Source organism: Miniopterus schreibersii (genome assembly GCF_964146895.1).
Source record: "Miniopterus schreibersii genome assembly, chromosome: 10".
Taxonomy (NCBI): Eukaryota; Metazoa; Chordata; class Mammalia; order Chiroptera; family Miniopteridae; genus Miniopterus; species Miniopterus schreibersii.
The window spans coordinates 62,712,514-62,732,792 of record NC_138110.1 but is presented as its reverse complement, the minus strand read 5'-3'; the positions used below and the strand labels follow the sequence as shown (position 1 = coordinate 62,732,792).

The 20,279-nt window shown below is 51.5% G+C and overlaps 1 protein-coding gene across 2 annotated transcripts; it reads left to right on the top strand.

Moving 5' to 3' along the window:
* Nucleotides 1–1,143: 1,143 nt before the first annotated feature.
* SLC52A3 (solute carrier family 52 member 3) lies at nt 1,144–16,250 on the top strand. 2 transcript variants are annotated; one of them, XM_081148678.1, is made up of 6 exons: nt 1,144–1,214; nt 2,441–2,819; nt 10,896–11,504; nt 12,543–13,060; nt 14,563–14,686; nt 15,123–16,250. In XM_081148678.1, the coding sequence occupies exons 2-6, from the start codon at nt 2,784–2,786 to the stop codon at nt 15,333–15,335; spliced, it is 1,500 nt and encodes a 499-aa protein (XP_081004804.1). In that variant the 5' UTR covers nt 1,144–1,214; nt 2,441–2,783; the 3' UTR covers nt 15,336–16,250. The 2 variants fall into 2 exon arrangements, with proteins under 2 accessions (XP_081004804.1, XP_081004805.1); XM_081148679.1 differs by lacking the exon at nt 2,441–2,819 and having other exon boundaries at nt 1,150–1,214.
* Nucleotides 16,251–20,279: the final 4,029 nt, after the last annotated feature.

Here is a 20,279-nt window from a genome sequence, read left to right as displayed (position 1 = left end):
TCTTCTTGATTTGGTAAGCAACAGAGGAGTCATTGAAGGTTGATAATAAAGATACATTTTTAAATTAAAAATAGCAAAGAGGTACCTCTGAGAGTGTCAGAGTGAGGCCACATGGGCAGGGATGTGGGTCACACCTAAGGAAGAACTTCCTGTTGGAGTGGGGGGGGATTGGGGTCAGGAGCTGCCTCACTGCTGGTGGAAGCCAAACATTGCAGGCTCCCCAGGAGCAAACTGGTGTGCCCCTGTGACCCAGAGTGCTTGCTGCCAATACTTCCTGAGCCTCTGCCAGCTGAGAGAGGGGTCCAGGGTCTGCTCACCTGTCATCCCAAGCACACACCTGGAGAAGGACTCCTTGTTAAGTAAATGCCTGTCTCGGAGAGCGATGCAAAAAGGAAGCCAGAATTATTGGTAGAAGTCAACATTCAATGAGCATTTACTAAGTGCCAGGCCCTGTGCAGCTCATTTTATACCACGTGGGTCCCCCTTTGAGTCTGGGTTCGAATCCTGACCACTTACCTGCTATAGCACCTTGAACAAGTCGTTTAACCGCTCTGAGCCTCAGTATCCCCATCTGTAAAGTAGCACCTACCTGCTGCCTAGGATAATTGAGAGATTTAATCAGATAGGAACAATTACAGTTTTTCCGAGTAGTATTTGTCAGTGGGCATCAGAGACCAGCTCTGCCCCTGCTTGCCCATCTCTAAAATGGGGATATTTCTAGTATCGCTCCCAAACGCACGTGGAGCGGTCCTGGCACAGGGGCTGCTGTGGCGACTTCTGCCCTGTGAGGCGGGTGCTGCCGTTACTCCCACTGTCCAGGAGACGCTTAAGCGCCCGAAGTTTCTGCTCCCTGCAGGCAGGTTTCTGTGGGGAAGAAAATACAGTAGCCAGGGGGTGGGGCCAGAGCCGAAGGCCAGGGCAGGTCCTCTGCCTTTTGGAGACCAGCCCCAGGAAACGGGAACGGCCGTAAACTCTGGACACTGTCAGCCCTTCACTGCGGCAGGACTCGGCACCCGGCGGTGCCGCCCGCGGATTCCCCGCACACAGTAGGCTCTTGCGCGCCGGGAGCCCCGCCCCCGAGCCCGCGCCCCCGCCCGGGGGAGGGGACAGGTTAATACGCGCGGCGCCTCCGCCCTGCCTGCCGCCCAGACCGCCGGGGAACCGGCCCGCAGCGGAGCCGCGAGCGGAGCGCCCCCGGGCTGCGGGCGCCGCCGGTAGGGAGCACCCGGCGCGGGGGGGAGGGGCGCTCGCCCGGGGCGAAAGGCGGCCCGTGGCCTTTCCCTGGGCTGCAGGCTGCGGGGGGGGGGGGGGCGCGGAGGGACGAAGGGCCCCCCTGCTGACCAGTGGGGCTCGGGCGGGAGCTGGGACACCGGGAGCCCCGCGCGCCCTCCAGACCTCCCCGCCCCGGCCGCGGCGCGCCCCCCGGACCTGCGCCCGGCCGCCGCTCCCTGCTCCCGGGACCTCTGGACGGCAATGTTAGGGGAAGTTAGACGGGAGCGGCTGGGATGGGCCTGCCCGGTCCGAACAGGGGTCGCGCCGGTATTGCCTTCGGACCGCCCCTCCGTGGGCCCATGGCCAGCAGCCTGCAGGGGTCTAAGGGCGGGACCAGCAGCGTGCTGGCGGAGGGTACAGCAGGCTGGGAAAAGGTTGTTTTCCCAGCTCCGCCCCTCACTAGGCATCGGGGCTCCCTGCCCTGGTGAGTTTCTGTACCTCGCCCATTGTCCTTGCTCTGCTCACGTCTAAGTGCCCATATAACTGCCAGGTCCGGGCTGGAGCCTCACCAGCAGGGCACTGAGACTGGGGGTTGGGAGTTGGGATGGGCACTGAGGGGAGGGGAACCCAGCCAAGGTCAGTCCTGTAGGAGACCTGAAGCCCTTCCAGGCCCTGGGAGGGAGGAGAGAGAGGAAGGGAACTCACAGTCCCAGCTGGCTGGCCTAGGCTCCTGTTATCGCCCCACTTCCTCCCTAACACTCAAGCCCAACAAGCCTTGGCATCCTCAGAGCCTTTGGTGAAACTTCAGCCCGGAGAGGGTGACCATCTGGCCTGAGGACACCCAGCAATGAGCACAGGCCTGGGTGACTGGAGACAGGGTTGGGGGCTGGATAGAGTATGGGCAAGCACTGCCTCCTCTCTGGGCCTTGGTTTCCCCACATCTGTGAGATGAGAACATTGAATTGGATGAGGCCCTGGCAGAACTTGGAGGCATGGAGGGGTGGAAAAGGCCTCTTGGTGCTCGTGGATGTGAGCTGCTGCGTGGCTGAACCAGCCAGGCATCCAGCACACCCAGCTGCTCCTTGGCCTCCATCTCCTCACCTCAGCTCCTCTTTTTGCCCAGCCTATGTCCCTGTCTTTCTTTCTGCCCATTTCTGCTTCTAGCTTTTGCTTTCTTCCTGTCTCTCTGTGTGTCTCAGTCTCTGTCTTTCTCCATCTCTCCGTCTAGGTTGTGGGTTTTGATGCTCTCAGTGTCCCTGTTCTGTTGACGCAAAGTCAGCCTCCCCTCCACTCTTACTGGGGGGAAGAGGAGGCCCTCGGAGGGGGAGGGAGTCTGCAGGACTCACCAAAGACTCTGGGCCAAGTTCTCCAGCTGCCTGAAACCTGGGACAACATTGACTCAGACGCTTGTCCAGTCCTTGTCAGATTCTGGCACTGCCCAGGGCCACTCTGCCCAACTCAGCTCATGTGGCTAAGGCTGGCTCAGTTGGTGGCCCAGGCATTGGCAAACCAGATAGCCACCTGGGCACTGGAAGAGAGGACAGGGCCCTGCTCTCAGAGACAGATACTCCATGTGGGAGAGACCATCACTCAACAGATGGACTCAGGTATACTCCAGTAACGAGTTGTTGCACCATCACCCTGTGAAGGAATAAAGTAGAGAGCAGAACAGAATGCTAGGAGTGGAGGCTGCTTGGGCTCTGATGGTCAAGGTCAGACAGGCCCCTTCCTGCCTGCTTAGGGAGGAGATGGTCCAGCCGTACACTGAGAGTGTGCTGGCCCAGGTGGGAACTCCTCCTCCACTCCCTGAATCCCTTGGGCGTGGGACTCTAAGCTTTTTATACAAGAATGCAAAGAAGACACCCCTGCCTGGGGCTCTCCTGGCTTCTCTGTTTGCCTACCTGTTATGGGAGTGCCTTAAGTGTCTCATTCAAAGCCTTAGGTTTCTGATCTCCCACAATGGCAGAAGGGGCCCCAGGAAGCAGGTATATCTTAAAGCTTCTCTCGGGTTCTCTAGGGCCTGTACCCCTTCCCCGCCCAAGTGCTAGGGAGGCCTGGGGTTAGTGAAAAAGAATCCTGCTCAGCTTGGTCCCTGCAGCCTCTTCATAATGCCCTTACTCAGGCTGGTTAAGAGGCCTGGGCTCAAATCTCAGCTCCCAAGTGACTAGCTGTGTGGCCTCAGGTAAATCACTTTCCCTCTCTGAGCCTGTTTTGTCATCTATAAAATGGAAATAATCATAATGCCTACCTCGGGAGTGTTGAGAGGATTTGATGCATAATGTGTGTAAAGTGCTTAGCACAGGGCCTGGCAAAGCTGTATTATCTTTTTTACCTGAATTACTACACCAGCTTCTTAACAGGTTAATAGGTTTCACTCCTACTTCCACCCTGGCCCCACATGATTCTGTTAAAAACTAAATTAGAGCTGGTCCCACCTCTGCTTAGCAGTGAGGATTTTGGCTCAGAGAAAACACCCCACCCAACTCTCGCCTACAAGGCCCTACGTGACCTGCCCATCTCCGCTTACACTGCTGCAGCCTCCTGGCTGTTCTTCCAACACCAACATCTGTTTCTGGGACATGGAGGTGAGGCCCCACCCCAGGGCCTTTGCACTTGTTCCCTCCCCCTGGACTACTCTTTCTCCTCACACGGCTCACTCCTACCCTTTCTTCATGTTCCCTCGGACAACCCCACTTGTGATTCCAGCCAACCTCCGTGACTGCCCAATCCTCCCAGCCTCACTTTCCTTCATAGCCCTGATTAGTGGTTGACTTGCTTGACATTTCTGTTATTTTGCTTAGTGACTGCTTCTCACACTTCCCTGAGAGCAGAAATTGTTGTCCAGCACACAGAAGTACCTGACAAATATTGGTTAAATGAATGAACAAGAGAAAGTAGAAAACAGAGATAGTCATTAAAATATATATATATCCCAATGTACTCTATTAGTCATTCTGAGCTACTCCTTAGTTCTCTGAAAACAACCAGGCCTCTACACGTGCAGCTCCCTCACCCAGGACATTCCCCCACTCATTGCCATTGATGGCTGTGTCCCTCAGTCCAGGAGCACCTGGCACTTGGTGTGGCTGGCCAAGAGTGGGCCAAGGCAGGGGGCGTGCTGGGCCATGACTGTTTTCCAGGTAAGTAAACAGAGCTTCAAAGAGCCAAATCATTTCCCTCAAATCACACAGCTGTGGTGGGGCCTAGATGAGAATCCAGAGCTCAGCTCCATGGGGCGTGGGGATTTAGGCTTTCAGTGTGGGGGACCTATTGCCCGTAAGTGAAATCCAGGCTCCTCACCTGTCCTGCCTGCCCTTATCTTCCCATCAAGCCCACTCACTGCTCCAGCCATACTGGCCCAGGCTCATTTCTGTCCCAGGGCCTTTGCAAAATCTGTTATTACCTATATGTTCTTCCGGAATTTTTATTAGTCATGTGCCACTTAATGACAGGGACACTCTGAGAAGTGGTTTTAGGTGATTTTTTTATTGTGACACAAACCTAGATAGTATAATGTGCACACCCAGGCTACCAGCATGTGCAGCCTATTACTGTACAAAACCTCACAATGTTAAATCACGCACAAGAGGAATGATGCAATCAAGAGATAAGGCTGCTGCTGACGTACAAGTACAGTATAGTAAATACATAAACCAGTAACGGTCGTTTATTATCATTACCAAGTATTATGTACTATACATACTTGTGTGTGCTGTACTCTTATTGAACTGGCAATGCACGAGGTTTGTTTACACCAGCAGCACCACAAACACGTGAGGAATATGTTGTGCTGGGACGTCACTAGGCAATAGGAATTTTTCAGCTCCATTATCTAATGCGACCACTGTCATATGTGGTCCAGTGTTGACAAAACATTATGTGGTGCATGACTGTACTGGTTTTTTAATTTAAAAAATATTTAAACATTTGATCCATCTGGAATGGATTTTGGCGGTGTGGGTGTTGGGGGGTAAGAAGTAAGAAAGAGATCCAGCTTTATTTGCTTTTCCCAAATGATGACTCTATAGCAAGTCCTATTTCTAGACTGGTTCTGTGCAGAAAACTGCATATTTGTAAATGTGTAACTGGCCTCCTTGCTCAACTTCTCATTCGTTTAATAGCTTTTCGGGTGATAAAGGGAACCTGCTTCTGCGCACTCGCCTCCTGTCTTTAATTATTTACTTGTCCCTATTTATTAGGCATATCATGTATCGATCGCCTCCTCTACATCCACCAGCTTCTGGTGGCAAGGCCTAGGACAGACCTTTGCCCCCAAGTTTACTCCTAACCTTTCAGGATCTCTTTAAGATGTCCCTCAATAACTAATTTTGTTTGATTTTGGTTTTGTATCAAATCCTGGTTGGGGCAGGATCTGAGTTTTTTAGTTGGGGCATTAACAGTAAAGGAGAGAAATATACTCATTAGTTTTGGGTTACTCTAATTGGTCAGTATACATCCTGTACACTTAGGCAGTGTTTTGCTGTATATAGAATAAGAGTGTCAAACAAAATAGCTTATTTACAATTTAAACAACACTAAATAAACAAAATAATTCAGTGGCAGGCAGAACAGGGCTGGGATGGCCGCTCTGTACCACAGAGTTCAGAGGAGGTCTTGTCTCCACCCAGCCCCACACCATCCCCCATAGTGCAAAGTGGCTGCTGGAGTTCTGGCCATCACATCTGAGTTCCAGACAACAGAACAGAGGAAAAGAACTGTGCATTCCCTTATCACTAAGATTTCTTAAGTCCCTTATAACCTTGCTGTCCTCAGCTTGATCACATGGCCGTGCCTAGCTACAGGGAAGGCTGGGAGATGTAGTCCTTTAGCTTGGTGGCTGTTTGCCCAACCAAAAAATTTAGTCTCTGTAACAACTAAGGAAGAAGGAAAGAATGGCCATTGAGGAGCATCTAGAAGCCTCAGCCTTGGAATATCAAACAATGTTCTGTTTTTCCTTCCATACTGTTTCACCAACTGTAACCAGCACTCTGCCTGAGTTGGCATGCAGCTTTTCTTCAGTGGCATTCTGCCTGCGTTACACCAGATTCTGGTCTCAGGTGGAGTGGGCAGCCATCACCTGCTTCTGGGTCTTCTTGGACAGTACAGTGGGAAGCTGGGAAGTGGCACCAGAGCTCCTGGTTTTTGAGAGCTTGTTTGGAGGATCTAGCAGGAGAACACAGCTACTCGTACACACTTGTCCAAAGAACAGTCCTCTCCTCTATCAAGGAAGGTCATCCTATTCGAGAGAGAGTGCAGCTTTGGGAGAGTCTCACAGGGAGTAGTGAGAGAGGAAGGTGACACCCACCTAGACAGCCAGATCAGTTGAATCAACCCTGTAGATCAATGGGGTGACAGATGGCCCAGCCAGATTGCCCTCACATGCCAGAGCTCCTGGTCTTTGAAAGAGATCCTATCCCTCCTCCACTCCACTCATCCTCCAGGAAGACCTGCACTGATTTTGCAGCCATTAGGTTACCTGCCTTGGCCAAGGTAGGGGGAGAAATTCTGCCCCCCTCTGTAGTCCCAGCAGCCCCTCCTCTCTACCTCCAGCTCACTTCTGCCTTGGCCGTGGTTGCACTTGAGTTCAGCAGCCCACACACCACTTCCTCATACTTTTCTCTGGGGACAGCCCCTGTGGCTTTTTTGCTTTCATCCCTCAGAGCTGTGGACACAAAGTAGGTGCTTAATTATCCCTTGTTGATTGCTTAAGAGGAAGCAATAACAAAATTTCGCCATCCGGAATTACTTGTGTTGTATCCAAAAGTGTGTTCAGGGTAATTGCATGTTTTCAAGTGCAGTTTATATAATTTGCTGAAATATGAAATAGTAATTAGAACAGGTAATGTTTATCGAGCACTTACTCAGTGTCAGGTACTATTCTAGCATTTTGCAAGCTCATGGTCATTACAGTTCTGATGTTGGTACTGGGAGCCTCCCCATTTTGCAGAAGAGGTGTCAGGGACAGGAGGTTAAGTCATGTGCTCAGCTTGGGAGGGTTGAAGCTGGGATTTTACTGCAGGAGAGAGCAGTAAGGTCGCTGGAGGCAGTGCCGGGAGTCCAGGACTGAGAGAGAGGCCCAAAACTGGAATCCAGCCCCTACGTTGCCCCCAGCTAGTAAGAGGCCCTGGGCAAGCCATCCTCAAAAATAAGGGGTTGCTGTGCCTACAGGACCAGGTGGGGTCCAGGCAGGAACCCCAAGTTAAAGAGGGCCAACAGTGATGGTTGCCACTGGGTATGCAGGCCTAGTGTGGTCTTTCAGAATATTCTCAAGAAACCAGAAATCTTTTCTCCCCATGGGCAAGCTCCAGTCTTTATTTCCAATCTGCTGCAAACTCTTGCATTTTTACTTTTATAGTAAAAATGAATTACTAGAGAAATGGAAATTTTTAAAACTGAAGACCTACAAAACACACCCCACCCCCCATACCGATTTTTACTGTGAGATTTGACATAAGATTCCAAGAAACCAGAAATCTTGAGTTTTGTATGCTACCGCCCAACTTTCAGCAACTAATTGTTTATAACATACAGAAAACCGAAATAACGCATCTGCTGCCTGGCTAAGGCCAAGGGGTGACCAATTTACAAACCCTGAGCTCTGTCATTTGAAAAGCTCTTCTGCCTTCAGAATGCCATGTTCCAAAGCAGCCTCTAACAGCTTCAGTCTCCCCAGAAATGTGCCTGTACGTGTCCACGCCCGAAAACCTCACATGAAGGGGACCTGGGCTCAGGCTTGGAGCGGAGCACAGGCAAAGGGGGGAGCAGCCAGGCAGGAGGCCACTGCCCGGAGCTGCTCCTCTCCAGTGGGACCCCTCGGTGCCCCGGATCCAGGCTGTCCTGGGCTGTTGGGCCAGCTTCACAGGCGAGAGACAGTTTAAGTGGCTTAGCTGAGGCGGGGACAGGAGGTGGCGGGCCATCGGGACTGAACGCAGGCTGCTTTCTGCTGCAAGGACGGAGGAAGAAGGGAGTGGGGCGCTGGACAGCTAATTCTGGGTGTGGGAACCTTGCTGTGGTGTTGGGACTTCCCTCGGTGGCGCAGGGCCACAAGAGACACTCCTAGGCCCTGCCCGGGTGGTTCAGTTCATTGGGCATCGCCCTGTGCACCAAGAGGTTTCAGGTTCAATTTTGGGTCAGGGCACATACCTGGGTTGTGGATTCAACCCCCAGTCAGGGCACATATGGGAGGCAGCCAATCGACGTTTCTCTCTCCCCCCCCCCGCCCCCTCTCCCTTTCTCTCTAAAATTAATGAAAACGTCCTTGGGTGAGAATTTAAAAAAGAAGAAGGCCCGGCCGGGCGTGGCTCAGGGGTTGAGCGTCAACCTGGGATCCAGGCGATTGGGGTTCGATTCCCAGTCAGGGCCCATGCCCGGGTTGTGGGCTCGATCAATGACTCTCTCATCATTGATGTTTCTGTCTCTCTCTCTCCCTCTCCTTTCCTCTCTCTGAAACCAATATAGATATATTTTTAAAAGAGAAGAAGAAGAAAGAGACGCTCCTGCACGTTCTAGAAGAACAGCGACAAGGAGTTAGACTGCAGCGTGAGCTTCACAGAACCAAGGGACCGGGGTCACTGCAGGGTCATGCAGGGGGAGTGGGGAGCCAAGTGCCGCAGGGGACTGGCTCCAAATCCCACCTCCCCGTCTCAGGAGAGTCCCTGCACCCCTGCAGACCCCACCCTGCTTCCCATCTGTAAAAGGAGGGGCTGGTCCAATCGACTTTGGCATTTCTCTCCCCCCAGACAGTACATGGGTACCGCCAGTGATTTCACATGGCTCCTCATGGGGAATTTTCTCCCCTTTTTAAATTTGAATAATCACGTGTCCATTTTCACGTGAATTAGAAAAAAAGAACGATGTCCCCAAATCTGGCATTTCACGGTAATGATAACCCTCAGTGAGCGCTCGCTGTGTGCCAGGTGTAGTCTGAGACAACAGAAGCTCCTTAACATGTTTGCATTTCGTTGACACCGTCAATGTCCTATTTACAGATGAGGAAAGTGAGGTAGTGAGAGGCAGAGTCACTTGCCCAAAATCACTGTAGTAAATGGCAGAGCTGGGTTCAGGCCCAGGCAGCTGCTCCAGAGCCTCGCATCTGGCCTCCGATATTTTTGCTTATACTGAGGGGAGATCAAAGAGAGTAACGACCGGTCACTGGGAAGGTGGAAGCAGATGGCAGAATGGCTCCAGGGGGCTAGAGTTAGGCAGTCTCTCAGGGCCTGTCCAGCTAGGGAGCTCTGTAATTTCAGGAGAAAAATGCCAGATTGGAATTTGATGTCAAGTAACCATATTTTTGTAATAGTATGTTTACATGGTTCACAAGTCAAAACTATATAAAGAGGTCTACAAATCTTTTTTTTTTTTTTTTTTAATTCTCACCCGAGGATATGTTTACTGATTTGAGAGAGGAAGGGAGAGAGAGAAACATCGATGGGAGAGAGAAACTGATCAGTTGCCTCCCCCACGCACCCCAGCCAGAGATAGAACCCACAACTTAGGTGTGTGCCCTGACTGGCGATCGGACCTGCAGCCTTTTGGTGTGCAGGACGAAGCTCCAACCAAACGAGCCACCCAGCTGGGGCTACAGATCTTCTTGTATAGGCGCCACAAACACTCTAGCAGTTCCGGTGTGTTCTCCAAGGGTTGCTTTGTGCAACTGCAAGCACAAAGCAGCCTGTTTCCTGTGTCCAAAAGGCAGCAAGCACACTGTCTGCCTACCTCGATGTTGTTCCCTTATCAAATAGCCTTGAGACCTGTCCCTTGTCCGCCTGGGAGCTCTCCCACGTTCCTCATTCCAACTCATAGACATTCCCTTTTTAGCCCCTCCTTTATTGACAGGCATTTGAGTCATTGCCTATATTTTGCTATTACCAACAAGGCCACAAGGAATAACAACCTCATCCACGTGGATTTTGTCCAGGGTAGGTAACCCTTTGGGACAATCTCATGGTGAGAAATAGCACCTTGGAGTCATCGTTATTTACATTTCCCATGATGAATGAAAGTGATAATCTTTTCATATGTTTAAGGCTTATTTGTACTTTTTCTCTGAACTTTTTACATCTTTTTCCCAGCTCTCTACTGGGTCTTTTTGTTCTTAATTTCTGAAAACTCATTATGTATTAGGAAGATGAGCCTTTTGCCTGTGATTTAAATTACAAATATTCCCCCAGGTTGTCATCTGTCTTTTGATCTTGCTGTTGGCATTTTTTACGGAGTATTTTGTTATTTTGTTAATCCTCACCTGAGGATATGTTTCATTGATTTGAGAGAGAAACATCGAGATCTGTTGCCTCCCATACGCTCCCCCCCTGGGGCTTGAACCCGCAACCTAGGTATATGACCGGGAAGCGAACCTGCAACCGTTTGGTGTAGGGGATGGCGCTCCAGCCAACTGAGCCACACAGCTAGGACCCTGGTTGGCTTTCTGTGTGCTTTTGTGTTTTGATATTTATGCAGTTGAATGTAGCAAACTTTTCTTTGGTGGTCTCTGGCTTTAAAGTCATGGTTAGAAAGTCTTTCCTACTGAAAAGTTAGTTATAAAGGACTTTGTTCATGTGTCCTGCTAATTAAAAGCCCACTTGTTCATGAAGAAGGGAATAAGGGAAAACTCTGGGCCCCAAAGCCCAGTCTTTTGCTAGACAGTGAACCTGACGTTGCTCACCTGGTATTTTTCTCTGCTGCAGGCTGGTCTGGGAGGTGGCAGCCTCTGGCCCAGGGCAGGCATCACCATGGCCCTTCTGACACACCTGCTGGTCTGCACCTTTGGGATGGGCTCCTGGGTGGCCATCAACGGGCTCTGGGTAGAGCTGCCCCTACTGGTGCTGGAGCTGCCTGAGGGCTGGTACCTGCCCTCCTACCTCACAGTGATCATCCAGCTGGCTAACGTGGGCCCCCTCATCTTCACCCTGCTCCACCACTTCCGGCCCGGCTGCCTTTCCGAGGTGCCCATCATCTTCGCCGTGCTGGGCGTGGGCACCGTGGCCTGCACCCTCTTGGCCTTCTTCTGGAATGTCACCTGGGTGCAGGGCAGCCCCCACAGCATCATCTTCATGGTCCTCACCTTCTTCCTGGCCCTGGTGGACTGCACCTCCTCCGTCACCTTCCTGCCCTTCATGAGCCGGCTGTCCGCCCACTACCTCACCACCTACTTTGTGGGGGAAGGACTCAGCGGCCTCCTACCTGCGCTGGTGGCTCTCGCCCAGGGCTCGGGTCTCACCACCTGCGTCAATGTCACTGAGACGCCTAACAGCACCTCAAGTCTTACCACCACCAGGAAGGCCGACATCCCACAGGTACCCGGCATCGCCCGGAGCTGGCGCGGTGCTCTGTGCTCGCCAGAGCGGGACAGTGCGGAGGGCTCGTGTTTCCAAAGCTTTAGGTGGAGCCATGGCCTTGACCTGGTGGCACTTTAGACTACCTGGGAGAGCTACTGAAACACACCAGTGGGCCCCCCACAGCCAGACCAATTAAATAAGACTCTGTGTGTGAGGCTTTCTGGAAATCCTTGAGGTCAGATATGTTTTGGAATCTGGAGTTCCCGCTTTTAGAACACGCCTGCCCCGCCTGTGTTGCAGCATTCCGGCGCGGTGACACCACTGTCCACATCTGGAGGCATCCGTGCCCACTGCTAGATTAGGGCTGCCGATGGCCTCATGTCAACGGCCTCACATCCTGTCGAACTGCTGCCAACTGAATCATAAATTCTGAGCTTTTTGAATTTCAGAATTTCAAAATATAGATTGTGAACTTGTATTTATTCAAAATTCCCCAGGTGATGCTAGTGTTCAGCCGGGGCTAAGAACCATATGCTTAGACAGCGCTTCAGCACCTCATAGTGTTAAAACAGCTGTCGATTTAAGAAACATCCAAACCAGGAGAGGAATTTTGTAAGAGTTAGGAGGTGCACGCGAGGTGATGCGTGCAAAGTGCTGGTGCCCAGTGAGCAGCTGGCCAGTACGAGCATTTCTTATCATGGCCTCAGTAGTTACACGTGTATATTATTCATCATGTACTTGTTAGCAATGGTGCATCGCCCTGGCCAGTTGTCTCAGTGGTTAGAGCCCCAGCCCAGAGACTGAAGGGTCTCGGGTTTTATTTCTGCTCCCTCCCAGCGCCAGTCGGGGGCATGCGGGAAGCAACCACTGTGTCTCTCTCACAGTCTCTCCCCCTCCCTGCCACTTTCTCTGGAAAATCAATGGAAAAAATATCTTCGGGGGAGGATTAGCGATGATGATGGTGCATCGTAGTTGTTGTATGTTATCATTATCAACGTTGGTACTTGGGTCCCAGTGTCACCCAGGGGTCATGAGCCTCGTTGCGTCTTTCCCCAGGGAAACGGCAGCACTTCTGCGCCAGGCCTCCCTGGGACAGCCCCCTCCACGGGCCGCCTGGAAAGCCGCTACCTCCCGGCCAACTTCTCGCCCTCGGTCTTCTTCCTGCTGCTCTCCTCCATGGTGGCCTGCTCCCTCCTGGCCGTCTTTCTCCTCCAGCGGCAGGCCAGGCGCTGGAAAACCTCCACGGAAGACCTCCTCGCCTCCCAGGTCACCCTCCACTCCATCCGGCCACTGGGAGAGGACCCGGGCAGTCTGAGCCAGGGCCGCCTGGAGGAGAAGCCGGCGCCCCGCTGCCAGGGCCGCCTGGAGGAGAAGCCGGCGCCCCGCTGCCCAGCCCCTCTGCCCTTCACCTACGCCCTGGTGGCCCTGGTGAACGCGCTCACCAACGGCGTGCTGCCCTCGGTGCAGACCTACTCCTGCCTGCCCTACGGGCCTGTCGCCTACCACCTGTCCGCCACCCTCAGCTCCATGGCCAACCCTCTGGCCTGCTTCATCTCCATGTTCCTGCCTAAAAGGTCTACCTCCAGCTGGCGCGGGGGAGCTCTGGTTGGGGGTGCGCTTCATTTCAAAAGCCAGAATTCCAAACCCCACCATCGGGCTGTATGTATAGCGGTTAATCATATGGTTTCTGGGGCTAGACCACCTGGGTTCAAATCCCAGCTCTGCCACTTACTAGCTGTGAGATATTGGACAAGTCACTCTACCTCTCTGTGCCTCAGGGATACTTATCTGAAAAATGGGGATAATAATTGTTCTGCCTCCTATGACTGGGAGTATGAGATGAGCTAATTTTGTAAAGCTTTCAGAGCAGTGCCTGGGGCATGGCAGGTCCAGTGTGTCGACCATCACTGCCATGAGAAGCAGCAACCAGCGGGAACTGAGGTTCCCATTTACAAATGGAAACCCTGAGGCTCAGAGACAGGGTTGGCCCTGCTCTGATTTCCAAGATTTCAGCCCTGCCCACCTGTCTCCAGCCCAGGCTGGTTCCCTTGCAGCTGCAGTTCTAAAGAATGGCTGGGCAAATTGATAGGATGCAGGTGGAGCCAGCCTAGATTGGACCTGGGATTTCAAATTTTAATAAGCAACTTAAAATGGTTCTGACACAAGAGTTTCAGACCCCCATGGGAGAAAAGTCCACCTTGGAGTCTGGAAACTTCAGGTCCCACTGCCTCCCATCTACCCGTCCTGCACTCCCTCACTGGCCTCTCCGACCTGCACACACCCACCCTCCCCAGCCCTGTCCCCCCCCACCAGCCACATCCACCTCCCGCATCCCGGGAAGCAGAGAATGAGTACAGGAGAGTTAGACAGAAAATGTCCATGTGCCTAGAAAGCTCAATTGTCTCCCCTGGGGCTTAGAAAGAGTCCTTAGAGGCAGGGGCAGACCCGCTGCGCTCACCAGCACACAGGCCAGCCTTGGTGTTCTGAAGATAGGACAGGGGACAGAGACCTGGATTCTGAATGGAAGGCATCCAAGCTGGCCCCCAGGGCCCCCAGACCCTGCAAACCTCAGTTGTAAACAGGGGTAGCTGAGGCCAGGGGTTACACACCACACCCTGCAGTGCCAGTGCCGTGATCAGAGCCACCTCTTCGGCCCAGCATCCTGTCTGAGGTTGGGTGTGTTGCATGTTGCAGGAGGAAATGGCAGCAGGTGAAATACCAGGTAGGGCCCACAGCCAGGGCCAGCCCCTGCACATTCTGTCCCCACAGGTCCCCCCAAGACTCATTTCACATGTGAGGAAACTGAAGCTCAGGGACCAGTCTCACAGCTTAAATGGTGGAACTGAGATTAGAACCAGGTCCATGTAGGACCACAGTCATTTATTCTGTTTCTCCAGGGTGACTTAGGCCAGCCTTGTTCCTCAGGAGCCTCACTGACCCACTTGAGCCTGGTGGCCTGGAAGTTTCCACATGGGTCTAACCCTAGAGATGCTGCACATTCCATGTGGCTCCAGGGTGGGGGAGGCAGAGGTCAGGCTTCTTACCTACTCTATTCCTTTCCCCCGCTCTGCCCTAGGTCTCTGCTATTCCTGGGGGTCCTCACATTACTTGGGACCGGCTTTGGGGCCTACAACATGGCCATGGCGGTGATGAGTCCCTGCCCCCTCATGCAGGGCCACTGGAGTGGAAAAGTCTTCATCGTAAGTATCTGCTCCCACAGGTGTCCCTCACCTAGCCAAGGCCTGGGGAGGCCCAAGGTATAGACCTTTCTATTGAGCAAAGTCTCGGTGGTTGCTCCCTCAGGAAGCCCCACCGGGGCAGGGGGCGGGGGGCGAGGGGAGGGTGCTTCTCATTTGGAAGTAGAGGCTTTAGGAAGGTGAGGTGTCTGGCCCAAGATGATGGTCCGGCCTCGCCAGAAAACCACACTCTTCCCACCATGTCTGTGTCAGCAGTGGCCTTCTCCCAGAGGCCCTTGATTTGATGGTGAGAGGCAGAAAAGCCACTGGGCTCTCCTTTGCCCTTGGGGAGGGGTCAAATGATGAGGTCCCCTTAACCCTGTTAGGTCATCCTACACCCTTCGCCCCTCGGGGTCGCCCCAAAGCCCCCTACACTGCATCTCTCACCCTATCCCCGCAGGTGGCTTCCTGGGTGCTTTTCACCGGCTGCCTGAGCTATGTCAAGGTGATGCTTGGCGTGATCCTGCGCGACCGGAGCCGCAGCGCCCTCTTGTGGTGCGGCGCGACAGTGCAGCTGGGCTCGCTGCTCGGAGCTCTGCTCATGTTCCCTCTGGTCAACGTGTGGAGCATCTTCTCATCGGCGGACTTCTGCAGCCTGCAGTGCGCTGCCTAGCCCAACTGAAAACGGGGACCCAGAGGGACAAAACAGGGGCCCAGTGTCACTGGGCAAGTGTTGGGGGTCTCGGAGGCAGAGCCTGAGCACTTGAGGCATCCACACAAACTCCCTTCCTTAAGGTGGTTAATTCCACTGGCCTCCCAGGGGCCCTGGAAATGCAAAGCACAGCCCTGCCCCAACCCCGGGTCACAGTGCTCGCAATCCCACTCTTCCAGAACTTCCTTCAACACGCCTGAGAGGGAGCTGACTTGGAGCACCCAGCTGGAGGAGGCTCAGGGTGTCAGAAGGGAGGGGCAGGGGGCTCTTACAAGCTGGGGGACCTTGGGGAAATCACTTGATTTTGGGGGTGCCTGTTTCCTCATCCATAAAATGGGGATTATAAATAGCACCTACCTCACAGACTTGGCATGCGGATAAAAGAGAGACACCCCCAGTGTATAGCGAAACCACCTGGGCCACTTCCTGATCTGATGCCCAACCACAGTGACACGACTGACAATCGACACAGCCTAAAGGGGCCAGAGGGCCTGAGAGATGGCCCCTGCCCCATCTCCTTTTGTCCCTCTATCCTCACAAAGGAGCTTCGAGAAGACAGGCGGCTAATGGTGGAATTTCAGGCATGTTGACTCCCCGATTCCCAGTATGGAGGGACACACTCCTACCATCACCCCTCCTGACCCATGACCTCCTGGGAGGTGGAGAGAGGTGATGGGGGAGGGGCTACACCAACCCCCCGAAAGCCAGTGCTCCCACCCCCAACTCACCAAGGCTGAAAACGACACCGAGGACCCTGGGAAGCAGCTCTCCCGACTAGAGGGAGGAGTATGGGGAGGAGTGTATTAGTTACCTGATTTTTTTTTATTTTACTTTTTGTTGTTTTTTAAATAAAGACATTCCCTGCTTTGACACTAAGATCAACCTTCCAAGAGAAAGTCCACCATGAACCCCAAAAATGTATCAATATAATTAGTTTTCAGTCGGCTTCAAGGTCAAGACTGAGCTCAGGAATAAACAAAATCAAGTGCTTAGAGAATGTCTGGACCTGGGATTTCTTTCTTTAGTGGTTTAGTTGGCTTGCTACCACCCCTTCTTTTTAATTTATATTTAGTAGATAACAGAGTCACATGTTTCAAAACTCAGAAAATATAAAATGGTGTTCAGCAAAACAAATTCCATCTTCTCTCCCCCATCTACCCAGTTCCTCTTAACACATGAGCACTTTTTATTAGTCCCTCATTTACTCTTCCAGAGATTATGTTGATGTAAAAAAGTACAAATATAGTCCATTTACAGAAAAAAATATGAACTGTTGTGGACTTTGCACGTTCACTGAGAATGAAGGGAGCACTCTTGTTCTTTGTCATGAGTGCGTAGTACTCCACTATGGAGATGCCAAGGTCATTTAACCAGCCTTCTGCAAGATGTTGGAAGATACTGACAAAATTTTTTTTAAAAGTCTCCCACTAACCCAGAAAGCCTCTCCACAAAAGTAGAAAACAGCTTTATTGCTGAATAAGCATTAAACCAGATTGTGGTGCGTGGCACAGACAACCCACCAATAAGATGCGAAGGCAGAAAGGAACCCCGCCCTTTCACATCCGAGCAGATACGGCCAAGTACATCTGTGTTCTCAGAGGTTAGCTAGTCATGTAGGAGGGCCGGACACCGTCTGTCACATCGTTCATCCTGAGTTCACCTGGTCATCGGGGTGGCTGTCAGCTAACTGTCCTTATCCACAGGGAAAAGAAACTTGTATCTTTAGGACAGGAGGTTGTTTTGCAACTTGAAGCCTAGCACTGAAGTTGGGCGCCCACCCTCCCACAGAGACTGGGCAGTAGGGGTGCTAGTTTTCTTAAAATTTACAAAGAGATGGCTCCCAGGTCCTGGAGAGAAACATTCCTGGGTGGTAAAATGGCAAGAAGCTTATTCAGCATCTAAAAAGACATCTGAAAGGAGCAGAGGAGGAGTCTACAAGTTTTCTAAAGCAAAGGCTCGAAGGAAAGGGAGAAAGGTGTCTCTCTTCTCGGCACAGGAGAAGTTTTTATTTGTATTGGCCTTGACAAGGGCAGGGGGCGGTTTCCAGGCATTCCCTCTCAGGCCGTGCTGGAGTCGATAGTGAGAAGACCTCTGCTCACACGGAGGTGCTCTAAGGTAATTACACACGTGGAGCGCAGACGGAGAGGCCCGTGTGCAGCGCGGAGCTGCTCACACTGACACCTGCTGCCAAGGACGAGGTGAGGGGGCGAGTGACTGTATTTGGAAAAGACACCTTCGCCTGAGGCTCCTCTCTGGGGGTTGCTTTCACTGGCCATCCTGGGCAGTCTCGATGACACTGACATCTTTGAGTTCGTATGCGTGAGTCACCGCTCCTCGGTCTCCTCCCCCGTGCAAGGCAGATGAGAAAGCACCCCCCTCCCACTTTGTAAGACCTTTTTATTTTTAAGTTACCTTCTAATGTGTCAGATATATGGCATGAGCCTCCGTGTCCCAGGCCCTGTAAATGGGGTAGTGTGCTAGCAGTGGTCCAGATGGGGAATGACCCAGCCAGAGCCCCCCAGAAAATGGGCCGCAAAGTCAGGGCACAGACCTAGCTCTGAATCCAGGGTTCTTACTAATGAACCGTTGGTGCAAATACCAAGGTACCACATTCACATTTGTCCTAGAGGAAGGTGGCCCCAGGAACTTGGAAATGTAAAATCAGGCCAGGATTTTAAGGAGAGGCCCACAAAGTCATCTGAAAGGAAACTGGCAGGGATTACACCAACAAGCTTCCTCGGAGTTGGTGAGCACTGGAATGCCCAAAGAGGGAGCTTCTACCCTGTTCATCCTCACTGATGTCCACCACAGCCACCATCAACTTTATAGCTCTAAAGAGCCTTCCCACTGCCACCCTTCATGGCTGACCACATGCCAGGGCACGGGGCTATTCCTGTGGTCATCTTCTGAGGGTCTCCCGACCCCCTGGGTTCTTGCTGAGACTTTACTGATTTAATTTGCACAGAAGCCCTAAAAATACTTTATTATTATGGTACTATTTTGCAAATGAAAAAACTGAGGCATAGAGAAGTTAAGTATCTTGGCTGAGGTCACACGGTCAGTGAGTGGCAGAACCAGGACTTGGGCCCAGGCCTCCTAGGCTCTGTATTACATGATATTTCTGTGTCAGAGACACGAGTCTCGAAGCATGTGAACCAGTCAAGAAAACCTTAGCTTCAGATAGGGATAAAGTGCCTCCCCTGGCTCACTGTCTTCTGGTTTAAAATAGAAATATTGCAAATAGAAATAGAAAACTTCACCCTGGCGGGTAGCTCAGCTGGCTGGATCGTCACCCTGATGTGCCAAGGTTGCAGGTTTGGTCCCTGGTCAGGGCACAGGCAAGAATCAACCGATATACCCATAAATAAGTGGAACAACAAATCGATCTCTGTCTCTCTCCCCTTCCTCTCTCTAAAATCAATAACTTTAAAGAAAGAAAGAGAAAGAGAGAAATAGAAAACTCCAGTCGAGTCCCACGGTCTCCACTCCACCATGCACACACATCTGCACACACAAATCCCTCTGCAGGGGAGAGGAACGAGGGGTGGTGCTTTCGTAGGCAGCACGCGATCCACACACGGGCTAAGGGAATCACTTTAAGAAGGACGCGTAGCGGGGCTGAAACTCAGCACAGGTTTGTCATACACCCTGCCTTGCGATTCTGGTTTTGCAATGGGGTGGCCTTTTCTGATTCAATGATATTTATCAAAGGTCAAATCAGGGTAAATACTGGTGTTGCCAGGACTCTGCCTTTCATTTGGAAATTGCTGGTTGAGCAGCTGGCTTCTAGGTGTTTCTTAAGAAAGTTGCTCGATTACAACTTGCAGTTTGGCCTAGGAGGGTGTCCTCTCACAGAGGTCAATAGTTAGAGTGTAATAAGATAAGATACAGAACTTTCTCTCTTGGTAAGGAAAAAGTGTTATTGAAAGAATGAAGACAATGCAATGAACAGCACTGCTAGTTGCTATAATGTCCTCTCCTGTTTCTTTCATAGTCATAGAACCCCTGGCTTTTAGCTGGGCACGGGGTAGCCCAGAGTAAAGAACACATTCCCCAGGCTTCCTTGTGGCTAAGAATGGCCACGTGTTTCCATTCAGGCAAACATTACCCGGAATAATGTGTATGACTTCTAGGTTGTGTACTTAAAAGGCAGACACAGGACCTCCACTTCCATTTACCCCTTGATAGTGGTGGAAATGCAGACGTGGTGGCTGGGTCTGGAACAACTATCTTAGACCATGAGGAGGAAGCCAGGGGTTGAGAATAATACAGGAAAAATATAAAAGGAACCTGAAATCATGATTGTGGAGCCACAATTCCTACTAGGACCCAGATTTAATGTGACAGAGAAAAAAGCTTCTATGTGGTTTAAGTTTCTATAATGTGGGGGATATTGTTATAACAGCAGAAGTCCCATATTTTTAAATGTATGTTTATATGTATGTATAGATGCACACATACACTCACACACATACAATCACACAGAAAGAGGCCTGGAAAGATATATATCAAAATGTTAGCCTAGTTAATCTGGAGAGGGATTTCTGTGGGGGTTTTTTTTCTTCTTCTTCTTCTTGATATTTTGCTGTACTCTGATTTTTTCTTCAAGTGTGTGTTATTTCGAAACTCAATAAAATAGTCTAAAGAAAGGAAGGGTCCTATAAATAGATCCTATTGTTTAAATCACCTTTTTTTTCCATTCTCCAAAGGTCTCACACACACACACACACACACACACACACATGCACACGCACACACACTTAGATCTTATGGAATATTTGGCTTTGTTTCCTGTGGGTTATAGAGCTTTTTTTTCAGATGTCCTTTTTACTGAACAAAATGTCTTGGGGATGGTTCCATGTCCCCATGTACAGGGTGACCTTGTTTCTTATAACCAGCACAAAG